The following is a 13,674-nucleotide window of genomic DNA, read 5'->3' as shown; positions in this document are numbered from 1 at the left end:
GGAGTTAGAAAGAGGGAATAAGCAGAGAAGCCCCCAGCGGATGCCACTCTGCAGGTGCCAACCTCTCCAGGCCCTGCCCGTCATCACATCTCCTTTCAACCCTTCACACCTGCCAAACCTGAGCTCCTCCACTACTCTTCCCTCTGTCACTGTCCTTCTTTAGGCCACCACCTCAGATGGGCCTTCCTCCCCCTGCCTCAGTGTCTCACCTCTACCTCATCCTGTCTCTTTTCTTCATAGACACGCCAGCAATCTTGGATCCTCAGCTTACTCATGTACTTTGATCACTGTCTGCACCCCATGAGAATGTGCATCCCCTCAGGACACTGGCCTTGTCTGTCTAGTTTGCTGCTGTGTCCTGGGGCCTAGAATAGTGCCTGGCACATAGTATGTGCTCAGTAAAGTTCTGTTGAGTGAATGGATTCACAGAGGAACAAATGAATGAGAAGACATTGCAATAATCCAGGCAAGAAATGATGAGGGCCTGAGCTAGGGGAATGGAGAAGAAATCACAGTCTTCAGCAATCAGACTTCCGAGCGTGGGGACAGAGGAGAGAGGAGGGAGTCCAGGACAGTTCCGGGTTTGTAACTTGGGAGACTCTGCTCTTTGTAGAGATGGAGAAATGAACAGATTGTGCAGGATTTTTGTTTTTGTCATGGGAGAAAAATAAAAGCTTTCGTTAGGGCTGGATACATGTCACGTGCAGCCTCCAGGTGGCTGTGACTGACATAATCTGAGCTCCTCTGGCATGTTCCATGTCCTTTCTTGTTCCATCACATTTAGCTGCTGGGGGAACCGGCCACCTGCTTGTCTTAGACCACAGAATGAAAGTTGCTTGGGGCAGGGACAGATCTTCTGGCTCTGTATTTTCAGCCCCAGCAGAGTATGTGACAGACCCTCAATGAATGAATGAACGTAATACAAAAAGACAAGCAGGCAGAGGGTCAGGCAACCAGGAGTCTTGGCAGGAAGCTCAGGGTCAAGGTATCAGCCACCAGCCTCCAAAGCTGCTGAACTCACTGGGTGAATCATAGTGCAGGCTGCATGTACTGAGAGAGGAGGAAGTCTGATAAGGAAACTCCAACACCAAAAGGGAAAAGAGAAGAAAGATCCATGGGAGGACATCGAGGAGGAGCAATCAGAGAGGTACCCTAGAGACGTCCATAGACATAGTCGCCAGGAGTGCATTCTACAGGAGCAACATACAAAAGTGCTTTCGTGACCACCAGCATCATCTTTTTATGATGCTAGCATAACAGTGATACCCAAGCTACTAGGGACGGCATACAGAAAAGGAAGAAAGGAAGAGACGGGAGGCTGAGAGGGAGGCCAATCTTACTTATGACTATTTGCGTAAAAATCCTAAATAAGTTAGTATCGAACAGAATTCCAACAGCACACTTTAAAAAAGAACACATCATGACCAAGTGGGTTACAGTCCAGGAATGTGAGGATGGTTAAAGGATAGAAGGAAATGAAGTAAATAAACAACTTAAAAATCTAAAAAAAGAACAACAAAGTAAACTGAAAGAAAATTAAAGAAGGAAATTATAGAGATAAAAACGTTTTGAGTTACAAAACAGAAGAGCACTGCAAATCATACATAAGTCAAAATTAACAACAACGACAAAATAGACAAACCACTAGTTAACCCAGAGGAAAAAAAAGGGAGAAATTACAAACACAAAAATTAACAAAGGAAAATAACTTCTGAACAAGAGGAAATTAAAAACATTCCTGAGAGACTATTTATATATCTCTTTAGTAATCAGTTTAAAAATCCAGATAAAGTGGATAATTTCCTAGGAAAATATGATTCAGAAAAACTGATCTCCATAAAGATAGGAAGTTTAAATAGACCAATACCCATAGAAAAAACATAGTTACCAAAGATCTCTCGCCTCCAACACACACACACACACACACACACACACACACACACACACACACATACACACACACTCCTCCTCTGCCCCATCATCATCATCATCACAGGTCCACACAATTTCCCAAGGGAATTCTATCAAATAATCAAAGACCAGAGGCAAGGGCAGAGAGAAAGAAGAAAAACTTCTAAATATTTTTACAAAGCGAGAATAGAATTGACACCTAAACATAAAGAGTATTGGGCGCGTGTGCGCGCACGCACACACAACACACACACACACACACACAGAAAAGAATGGTCATGGTAGCATTATCATGGCAACAAAACTGTAACCAGCCGACATCCATCAAGAGAAGAGCAGATAAATAAATTGGGATATATTCATCAGCAGTGAAAGTGAACAAACTAGAACTTCACATAACAACATGGGTAGGTCTCAAAAACAATAAGCAAAAAGAGAAACTGTAGGAGGACACCAAAGGTATGGTTCCATTTATAAAAAGACAAAATTAATATGTTGTTTAGGGATACAGACTGGGAGGAAGGAGTTAAAACAGCTGGCCTGTGATCCCTCCACTCCTTTTGTAGTAGTGATGCTTCTGGGGAAAGAAAGAAGGCAATGACCCCATCTAATCTTTTGTAAATATGCTAATAACTAGACTATCTAACAAACAGCCTGATGATATTTGCTAAAATGAGAGTTCTTGTTTCTGGAATGCCCTTAATTAGCAGGGTAGGATTGGCTAAGGATTACCTATACTAAATAAACACAGAACTTATGGATTTATACCCGTGACTCTCTGGACTATGTAGTAGAGAGCCTTCATAGTTATGAAGCAAATTACTCACTGGGCGAGGTGATGCATGAACCACACTTGGAGACCTCATCTATTGTTCTGGGTCAGAAAGCACATGTCTGATATATGAATAAAAGACCTGGGAGTCACAGGTCTCTGCACCTCTGTATTCTGGAAATTATTAGCCTAGATAGATTAGTATAGCTCTGCTATAGGTAGCAAGATCTCAGATCTGTCAACTCTTATTTGATAATCTGATCCTTTGTGTTAGCTCACAGAATAAGTTATTTTCAGACAAAATTATTAAAAAAAAAAGAGAGAGAGAGAACAGTGCTGGAAGTTAGTTGGATGACACCAGGAAGGGCCATCAAGGACACTTCTGAGTTACTGTTAATATTCTACTTCTTAAATACATGAGTGTATTAAGGCTCTCCAAAGAAACAGAACAAATAGGATATATATGGAAATTTAGTGTAAGGAGTTGGCTGACATGATTATGGCAGCTGAGAAGTCCCAAGATCTGTGGTCCAAATGCCTGGGAACCAAGGGAGCCAATGGTGTTAGTTCTAGCTGGAGGTCAAAGGTAAGAGGCAAACTATGTCCCAGCTCATTACCATCAGCAGAGAGTGAATTCTCTCTTGCTCAGCGTTTTGTTCTATTCAGGCCCTCAGTAGATTGAATGAGGCCCACCCACATGGAGGAGGGCAATCTTCATTACTCAGTCTACCAATGTGAATGTTAATCTCATCCAGAAATACCTACACAGACACAGAATAATGTTTGATCAAATATCTGGGCACCCCGTGGCCCAGTCAAGCTGACACATAAAGTTAACTATCACAATGGGTGTTTGTTTTATTGTTCTTTGAGTGAAACATATAATCTACATTTGTGAATGATATGTACTTAATGTTAAAATATTAAGCAAATGCCATTTGACAAAAGGAAGACGGTGAACACAGGACATCTTTTAAAACGTTTGGCATGAATGGAAAGAGGAAGATGGGGAGGTAGCTTGAGAGTCAGGTAGACTGGAGAGAAAGTATGCCCTGAAACCAGAAGTAGTCTTCTGGGGAGGTATCCAGGCTACTTTTCAAAATGCTCTCCCAGTTGGTTCACTAGTAGGAAATTCACCTGCATTATGCTATCTTCTGATATACACTGACCACACAGAATCCAAAGCTATGATAATATAAGCCCCTGGTTGAGCAGAGTCTCAGAGACTGGAGTTCTGATCAGGGGAAAGGGGGTAAAGAAAGGGAGGTATATGTACTGGGAAAAGTCCTTCTACCTTGATGTGAGCCGACTGTCTTTAGTCCCTTCCTTCTCCATCTTTAGTATTCTTACTTAATTCCTACTTTATCCTGTCTCTTAGGAGCCATAAGAACATATTCCTCCACCACCCACTGATAATAAAACATGAAAGTGTGAACAGATTACTGGGTAAGTGAGGCTTCATTAGAGAAGATGCCCAGAGCAGGGGCAAAAGAGCTGGCCAGCTGTGGGAAGCTTTATGCTCTGAAGGCAGATCTCTCTGGCTCAGTTTCCACTGATTTTTCCTAAGATCATACAAAGATAATTCTGTTCTGTTCCTCAGCTTGTCACTTATTATGACAGTAACTTTAAGGAAGTAATGAGTTACATGTCAGTTTCTCCACTTCTACCCAGTGAAGATCACAATGGAGCCATTCAGCTGGGAAATACCCCTCCTAGAACTCTAGCTGTGCACACAAATTTATGAATAAAGCTGTTCATTACAACAGCATTTATCATTTTCAAAAACTTGGAAGCAATCTAAATCTGAGAAAACAGGGACTGGTTATATGTATTATGGTACTTGCATACAGACAGGCTATTATGTTCCTAATAAGACGAAATTCTTGAAGACGATTCAATGACAAAAGGAAACGGTTCCAAAATATTTACTAATAAAGATTCAGTACACAACACTGTATATACACTATTATCTCTGGAGTTAATAGTCTATACATTTACAAAAAAGACTAGAAAAACAGACCAAAATGTTAACCATGGTTAGTAATAAAATCATGGCTGATTTCTTTCTCTTACACTTTTTGGTATTTTCCAAATATTCTTCAATGAGTACATACTTCTAGCAAAAAAACAAACAAACAAAAAAAAAAACACCATGACAAGGTGAGAGAGAAAGCAGAAGGAAGTGAAAAGTTTAGTATCTTTAATAGCACTTTTCCCCCGCATTTTCGTTTTGCACTGGACCCTACAAATTATGTAGAGCCCTGCAGGAAGTTCCACCCCTATCTGAGGATAAGAAACACGATCTTTGTGCCTCCTTCCACACCACCCCTCATTCAGAATGAATGTTCTTTAAAATAAAACAGCAATTAATCAATCTGGGCCCACCCTTGGAGTTTCTGACTCAGCAGGTCTGGGGCTGGGCCTGAGAACCTGCATTTTGGCAGTTCCAAGGTGTTGCAGATGCTGCCACATCACACTCAGAGCCACTGGACTAGAGTATGTTTCCCTCAGCCTCTGACGTTTGTCCAGGCTGTATGAGGCCCTACAAAAGGCATACACATGTCCTGTTACCTCATAGATGTTCAACTGCTCCACTAAGTCCAGGTCAGTCCCTTTCTTGGTCAAGTGCCGCTGGGACACAGCTGCAATGCCCAGCTCCTCCAGGCAGTCCACCACATCGTAGAAGGTGTCTTGGTCTGGCAATCCTGACAAGGTCTGGATGGAGAAAGAACAGGACACAGACATGTCTTAGGGGGCTGCCACAAGGCTCTCGGGGCATTTTTTGCATGGTAGCCAGTGGCCACATGTATAACAATGTGGGGCAAAGCAAACAGATGCTAAGTTCATTTGAGAAAAAGCTTCTCCAGTGTGGTAAGCAGAATGAACCCCAAGATCCCACCCCCTTGGGATACAGATGCTATACAATTCCCTCCCCTTGAGGGTAGGGAGGACACTCCCATGATTAGGTGACATTATATGGCAAAGGTGAAAGCATTCTACAGATGTCATTAAGGTCCCAAATCAGTTGATTCTGAGTAGCCGGGTGGTCCTGACCTAATCACGTGAGCCATTTAAAAGTGGGTTTAGGCCTTTTCTGAGCACAGAGACTAGAAGAGAGATTATCCTGTTGTCCCGGAGGAAGCAGCAAGCCACCATGAGTTCGACAGCTGCAAGGAAATGAGCTCCGCTAACAACCACAGAAGCTTGGTAAGGGGACCCCAAGCTTCAGACGAGACACCAGCCCTGGTTGACACCTTGACTGCCGCCTTGTGAGACTCTTGGTGGTGCCTGGACCCTGCCCCACGGAAACTGTGAGGTGATAATCCTGTGATGTTTCAAGCTGCTAAATTTGTGGTAATTTGTTACATGGCAATTGAAAACTAACATACTCAGTGATCAGAAAAACTCCCGTTAAGATTGATCTACCAACAGCTGGAGTTATAACAATTGAATGATTCCCTTTTCTTTCAGTTCGGCAGGCCTTCCCCTTGGTCTAAGACATTTAGGAAAACATGAGAAATTTCAAAGCGGCAACCAAGAGACAAAAAGATAACCCAAGAAAGAAAAAGCCGACTTCTCTTTGAGTTCTGCTTCTCTTAAAAGAAGGATGATAGCTCAGATCAGGCCTCTGCTTAGAACCAGAAGGATGCTTGAGGTGATTTACTCAAAGTCCCTTATCTTATAAACGAGGGAGATGAAGCCAGGGGAGGGAAGGATTCGCCTGAGGTAACAGGAAGTTACTAAATAATAACTAATGAAACCCTGCGCTCAGACCTGCTATTCTGGTCTCCTTTCCTCACACGCCTGTGCCTTCTACACAATCTACTCTGGCCTGAAATTTCAAGGTCTCAACTCCCTATTTATTTCACTATTACTGCATTTCAAAAATACTCTAAACATGGTGACTTGCCTTGCAAGAAAAAAGACCAGTATTTTCTTAAGGATCTTCTCACAGCACCAACTTCTTTTAACACTTCTATTTTGGGGCTATGAATATTGGAAAGAATGTCTCTACTCATAACCCAAATAATGGCTGTTTCCCTTCTATGCTGAACAAAGAGGATACAACTCACTGCTGCTGAGACCAGACACTAAAGAAAAATAACTGGGATGTGACAGCTTAATCCATCAGGGGCCCCAGCAAGGACACAGAACAGGAGGCTGTGAACCAGTCAGCAGCTGTAATAAATAAACAGGTGCTCACACCTAAGTGGCCAAGTGTGGAAGCACACATAGGTGTCTGCAGATGCCGGGCAAGGCAGTCACTGCTGCATTAGCAGATAGCAGTCCACTGAGTTAACTGAAAAAGTACACGCCTGTCCAAAGAACCCTCTCATCAGAACAAGTCCATCTTTTGGTTTTAGTGAAAACTCCAGAACTTGTTAAAAGATGAGGAGAGGGAAATGATGATACAAACGCCAGGGCAGGGCTGATGACTGGAGGTGCCCTGACTGACTGCTGACCTGCCAATCACAGGTGAGTAGACATTCAGGGTTAGATTCAAAACTTTCTACACAGCAGTGCGGGGGGGGTGGGGGGGGGTAGGATGGGCACAGAGAGGGGCCTCTGGCAGTCTCCTCACCTCCCCGTTCCCCTCCTTTCTTCTTCCCTTTTTTCCCTGCTGAGTCAACTGAGGTTCCTTCTCTCAGAAGTTTCCAGGAGGTTAAATTCCTGGACCTAGTCCCCATTGCCTTAGCAAGCCCAACCATGATGGGTTGGTGGGGAGATTTCTATTAAATAATTAGGTCTATTAGGTCTATAGAACCCAACAGACCAGAGAGCCCTTGCTCAATAAGAGGCCCAGATCTGAGGGTACTGACTGAGAGGACATCTGTTATTTCCACGGTGAAAATGTGGGCTTGAGCCACACCCGCATCCCACCACCTCTCACGGGTGGCTGCAGGGGAGCTGGCCTTCCACCACGATCAAAGAGAGCTTCTCTCGTCCATGGCCATACCACCCTGAAGGCGCTTGATCTTGTCAAAGACAGCTTCGTTCTCCGCCTGCACGGGGAGGGGACCGTGCAGCCCAGAAACACACTCACCTCTTTTTAGCTGATTCTCTGACATGTTCAGCAAACGCTGCCACACTCCCACCCCTCCTGGGCCCTGTCCTCCCATTTCTACTCTGACAATCACTGCTAAGGTGCCTATTTCTGGCAAAGGAGGCAGGAGCTACTCCAGAAAAGTCTATGAGCAAATGTCTCTTGACGCCTTCACTCTCAGACGACACTCAGGACCCCCTTCCTGGTTTCTCTCAGACCTTGTTGTGCCAGGGTTTGTGACAAGTAAATCTTTACAGCCTCTCTCAGAGGGAGAAATCTCTGTCCTAAAGGACATTTTATTTTCCAGTCCCTGGGTTTTCACTGATCCCATCAAATCTTTCTTGTGGGGTAAAACCAGTGTGGTGAAAGCCTGTACACAAGTGTTCATAGCCGCAGAAGCAGCAGCATCTGTGAAAGCCAAAAGCTGTGAGCACCCAAATCTCCTTCAGTGGATGAAGAGATAACAAATGGTGGCATATTTATATTATACAATGGAACACTATACAGCAGCAGAAAGGAGCAAACTATTAATATGCGTAGTAACATAGATGAATCTCTAAGGCACTGTGCTGAGCGAGAGAAGCCAGCCTCAAAGGGTCACATCCTGTATGATTCCCATTTTTTTTTTTTTTCGGTACGCGGGCCTCTCACTGTTGTGGCCTCTCCCGTTGCGGAACACAGGCTCCAGACGCGCAGGCTCAGCGGCCACGGCTCACGGGCCCAGCCACTCTGCGGCATGTGGGATCTTCCCGGACCGGGGCACGAACCCATGTCCCCTGCATCGGCAGGCAGACTTTCAACCACTGCGCCACCAGGGAAGCCCTGATTCCCATTTTTTTAAATAATAGAACTATAGTGATAGAGAATAAATCAGTGGTTGCCAGGGGCATGAACAGGTGATCAGGATGTCATTATAAAAGGATAACATGAGCGAGATTTGAGAGGAGATGGAGCCGTTCTATATGCTAATTGTGAAGGTTATCCATACCTATATACGTGTTAAAACTTACACAGCTAAATACCAAGAGAAAAAAGTCAATTTTACTATACGGTAATTAAAAAAACAATATAATCAAATCTAAAAACAAATGTTCAGTGTGAATCCCGTCAGGTAACTCACCCGCTGGCTCCGCTAGAGCAGCTTCCCTCCCCACAGGGCTCCCTGGGGTCGCCTTCCCTGAGTGCTCCAAGCCAGCCCCATGGTAATGCCTCTTGTAACTCATTCCCCGCCCCCACCTGCTTCATCTCATTCTACAAGGTGGTCAATATCTGAGCCCCCAAAGCGGGGCATCCCACCTAGGAGACCGCAGCTGGATCAGGACAGGGCACCATGCAATTTCAGCTTGCACGGTGAGAAACGGCTCGTTTCTGATGCTCCCTCAGATCTTCTGAAGACGTGGTTTGGGGGTGTGGGGAGAGTTCGGGGGGGTTAGTTTGGATCCTGGAAACCCCTCATTAATCTCCCTGTTTAACAAAGGGAGCAGACTTCAGTTTCAGAACCATGAGCAGGCTAGAATTTCATACCCTTGTTTTGTCATAAAAATGTTAATGTTTTGAATTCCATGTTATTAGGCCAGCTTCCATTTTGCTGAAAGAAACGTTAGAAAAGCAATATAATTTCCCACGTTTCAGAGTCTGAATTTTTTCCAGACTCATATTAGCATTTCAATGTGTTATGATGTTTGGGATGTCAGAAGATGTTACTCGCTGGAACGATAAATGTGATTAGAATTCAACAAAAGAAAACAAACCCAGTGTGGGTGCCGGCGGCCTGCTGACCTTTTTTTTTTTGAGGAAAGGACGACACTTAGAATCATGTCCTCAGGACCTTCCTGGACTTCCCCTGGGCCAGAACTAACAAAAGATGAGACGGAACTGCCCGAAGACAAAGAGTAAGTGAGGAATTCCTGGACGTTAGATGCCTTACGGTGCCAAGGAGAGTGTGACACGTGCTGGGTCCTTGCCAGCGACTGGCAGCAGGATGCCCACGCCATGCGGCTGCTGCTGGGATCGTTACACAGCCGAGCATGGCCTCTACCACTGAGGTGGAGAGCATTACAATGAAAACACTGTGCAAGAGTGAAGATGCCATTTTTGCTGAATTTAATGTTTTCCAAAACAATGGCAGTGACTGAAAACGACAGGAAATAGGTGACCTTCATCTTCAAAAACCAACAGAAAATTGCTTTCAAATTGCATGGTAAAATCAGCTCACAGAGAGCTTTGAAAAAAAAACCGAATTCTTAGGATTATCTTCCAGAATAGTGATGCCCATTCCCCACCAGGACTCTAGGAAATTTCCTGTGACCTCATCAACAAACGGCATTTCATTAAAAAGCAATCACTGCCCACGGGACCCGGAGAAAATGGCTTGTTGTTTTACTATATATTTCTTTTAATCTCAGTAGGGTTAATGTCATTCATTTTTCAACTGAGTTCTTAATATATTTAGGATAGTATCATTTTCTGCCCAGTTTTTTGCAAACAATTTCCCAGTCTGTCACTTGCCTTTAGTTTTCGTTTTGGATTTCATTTTACAAATAAGATGTTTTATAGCTTATAGTTTTATACAGTGAACTATTTAAGTCCTTTGCTTTGGAATCTTTTTGACTGGTTTTACTATTTTATTATTCGGCAACTAGAGACCAGTTCATCTTCACCTCTAGTTTTTCCTCAGTTTTCTACAGTTTGATAGGTCACATTGAACTCTTTAATCTACCTGAAATTTATTTTGGTATACAATCAAAGTATGTTTTTATTTATTTCCATTTATCAAAACCTCTCCCAGTCATGAAGAAATCTGACCATCCCTATGGATTTCAATCACAGGGTGAGTCGTCCTGTGCGTTGGGGTCTGTTTCAGAGCCCTTCTGCTTCAGCCATCTGCTGAGGAAAGAGTCAAGACCACATTGTTTTAATCCTTAGAGTTTGCACAACATTTTAATATCTAGTAGAATTACTCTTCATAATTATGTTGCTTTCTACTAATTTGTCCCCAGTCATCAGGGGAAGTGTTTCTCCAGTTACATTTCAGGAAGACATTCTGGGTCCTTTCTGAAGAACTAATGATCACTGCAGTTGGTCCTTAGGCTTGCACCAGGCAGCCTGGGGCACAAAAAGGGAGGATCTTGGGGTGGCTGATGTAGCGTCTGGGGTCCAGAGAAGAGAAGCAACCCCACCCTCCCTCAGTTATTAATGAGGAAGGGGCCCAAGCACTGGGATGAAGGAGCTCCAGTCCTGAGAGTGGGCTGTCCCACGTCAGCATGGGACCCACGGTCAGAGCACCTCTCAGGATGGACACAAGCTGGGGACCAGGGATGACATAATGGGAGGAAAGGGAGCACAAGGGTGAGGTCACCATCACAGGAGGAGGACGGGACCCGCCCTCAGGAATCCATACCTCGCCCCCAGCAGTCAGGAGTCAATAAGCCATGGAACAGAGTGCTTGCTTTTCTGTCGGATTGTGAATGATTTCCTTAAAGTAAAACTTGCTAATCTATATTCTTAAGGAAAAATGTTTTCAAGGGGACATCTTGATAGGACGAGTAGCCATAAAATTCTCGCTACCCTCTTTCCGGTTTCATTGGAAAGAACCAAAGCACAGAAAGCATGCAGACTCTCAGGCCTTCACAGGTATGAGCACCAGCACACATCGCACACATGCCACAGGTGGGTGTAAAGGGTTTTCTCTTGCAAAGAGGCATGCTGAAGGGTGTTCCCGCCATGGGGGTGCACAGGACGTGGTTCTTCTTCAGAGGGTAAACTTTAGATTTTCACGTATACTAGTTCCCTAGGGCTGCCATAACAAAGTACCACGAACTGAGAGGCTTAAAACAACAGAAATTAGGTATGGAACTTGGTAAACTGTAAGCTGAAGACCAATCACATTTGCTACACCGGCTGCCTGAACACTGTGGCCATCTCTCCAGATGGATCCCTCTGTGCTTCTGGAGGCAAGGATGGCCAGGCCAAGTTGTGGGACGTCAACGAAGGCAAGCGCCTTCACACGCTAGAACCTCATCAACGCCCTGTGCTTCAGTCCCAAATGCTACTGGCTCTGTGTTGCCACTGGCTCAGCATCAACATCTGGGACTTGGAGGGCAACATTTATTTATTTATTTGTTTGTTTATTTATTTATTTTTTTGCGGTACGCAGGCCTCTCACTGTTGTGGCCTCCCCCGTTGCGGAGCACAGGCTCCGGACGCGCAGGCCCAGCGGCCATGGCTCACGGGCCCAGCCGCTCCACGGCATGTGGGACCTTCCCGGACCTGGGCACGAACCCGTGTCCCCCGCATCGGCAGGCGGACTCTCAACCACTGCGCCACCAGGGAGGCCCCCAAAATTACTGTAGATGAAGTGGAGCAAGAAGTTATCAGGACCAGCAGCAAGGCAGGACCACCCCCAGTGGACCTCTTTGGCCTGGTCTGCTGATGGCCAGACTGTTTGCTGGCTACATGGACCACCTGGTGTGAGAGTGGCAGGTGACCCTCGGCACCCACTAGAAACGTGGCAGAGCTTTAAAGTTAAAAAACTGGTTTTCTGAAGAAGAAAACAACCCAGAAATTTATCCTCTCCCAGGTGGAGAGACTAGAAGTCCGACATCAAGGTGTCGGCAGGGCTGTGCTCTCTCCGATGGCTCTAGGGCAGGATCCTTCCCTGCTTCACCCGGGATTGGCTGCTGACAATCCTTAGCATCCTTTGGCGGTCCTCAGCTTATAGATGTACCACTCCAATCTCTGCCCCTGCTTTCACTGGCTGTCTTCCTCCTGTATGTGTGTCGACCTTGTCTTCCCTCTATGTGTATCTCTTTTCCTCTTCTTATAAGGACACCAGTCCTACTGGATTAGAGCCCACCTTAATGGCCTCATCTTAACCTGATTACATTTGCAAAGATCCTATTTCCTACTAAGATCACATGCACAGGTACCAGGGGTTAGGACTTCAGGAACACATCTACGGGAACACATCTTTTGGGGTGGGGGGGACACAGTTCAACCGATAACAAACATCAACCGACCTTGTTCACTAAAGTCATTGCATAAACCAGCAACTCCGTGTCGACCCCATCCTTTTCCTCCAGGATTTCCATGATATTTGACCAAGGTTTGACTCCTAGGAATAAAGCAAAAATCATCAGAAACAGCAATTCAGCACTCCTTGTCCAATTCACATCACAGTTTATCCAGAGACTTATCACCCAATGATGGCAGTGCCTTTCAGTCACCAAATTTCAAAACATGACACAATTCTTAGGATGGACTTGAATATGTTTCCAATTAGGAGACGATATACCATGTCATCGCTGTCTACTTGAAAATGTATACTCTTCAGCGTCAGGATGCCTATCTGTTTGAAAAGTTCCCTTTATACTAAATAGGTGATTTTTAAAAAATCCATTCATATGCAGCTTTTTTAGACCATGCATTTTACTCTCCAAGTGTGGAAATTCTTTGTAAGTACTCTCTGTATGTCCATCTCCTGCAAGGAAAGGGGATGCAGGAGAGCTTTACAGTCACTCTAGCAATGGACTTCAAACAATAACTGTGAAATGTCCATCTAGCAAACATTTCAAGAACAGAAGTATATTATCTCTATTCAATCAAGGCACAAATAACTGTTTAAGCATCAACCAGGTACCAAGGAACTGGGTCTCTGGGAGTCTGTCATCAAGAGGCTTATAATCAAATGGAACAGTTAGGCATAAGTACAGGAACACACCTCAGCACAGGGTAAAAGCACTTAGAAGGCAAAGCGCTTAGCCAAGCCTGTCACTCAGCAAGGGAGGTCTGTCTCCTGCGATGGTCGAGGAAGGTTTGGTGCAAGAGGTGACTCCTCAGTGGGGCTCCAGGGGGAGGCTCCTGGAGGCTGTCCCGTGGCTCCAGGGAGGGCAGGGAAACCCTCCACGTTCAGGATCGCCAAGCCAAGGCCAAGGCCACAAAGGGTACA

The 13,674-nt window shown here is 44.9% G+C and overlaps 1 protein-coding gene and 1 pseudogene across 8 annotated transcripts in view; one reads left to right on the top strand and one right to left on the bottom strand.

The window, feature by feature from the left end:
* The window catches only part of FHOD3 (formin homology 2 domain containing 3), a 503,602-nt gene that overhangs the window by 187,531 nt on the left and 302,397 nt on the right, over positions 1-13,674 (bottom strand). For all 8 annotated transcript variants that reach the window (XM_060118615.1, XM_060118618.1, XM_060118622.1 and 5 more), the window contains exons 8-9: positions 12,746-12,840; positions 5,255-5,398 (exon numbers count right to left, since the gene is read on the bottom strand). In XM_060118615.1, the coding sequence (XP_059974598.1) occupies positions 5,255-5,398; positions 12,746-12,840 (239 nt within the window). The remainder of the gene's footprint in view (positions 1-5,254; positions 5,399-12,745; positions 12,841-13,674) is intronic.
* Positions 10,518-12,230, top strand: LOC132503205 (small ribosomal subunit protein RACK1-like; annotated as a pseudogene).

Source organism: Mesoplodon densirostris, chromosome 15, assembly GCF_025265405.1.
Source record: "Mesoplodon densirostris isolate mMesDen1 chromosome 15, mMesDen1 primary haplotype, whole genome shotgun sequence".
Lineage (NCBI taxonomy): Eukaryota > Metazoa > Chordata > Mammalia > Artiodactyla > Ziphiidae > Mesoplodon > Mesoplodon densirostris.
The sequence above is the reverse complement of the archived record's forward strand: the minus strand, read 5'-3'. Positions and strand labels throughout refer to the sequence as shown.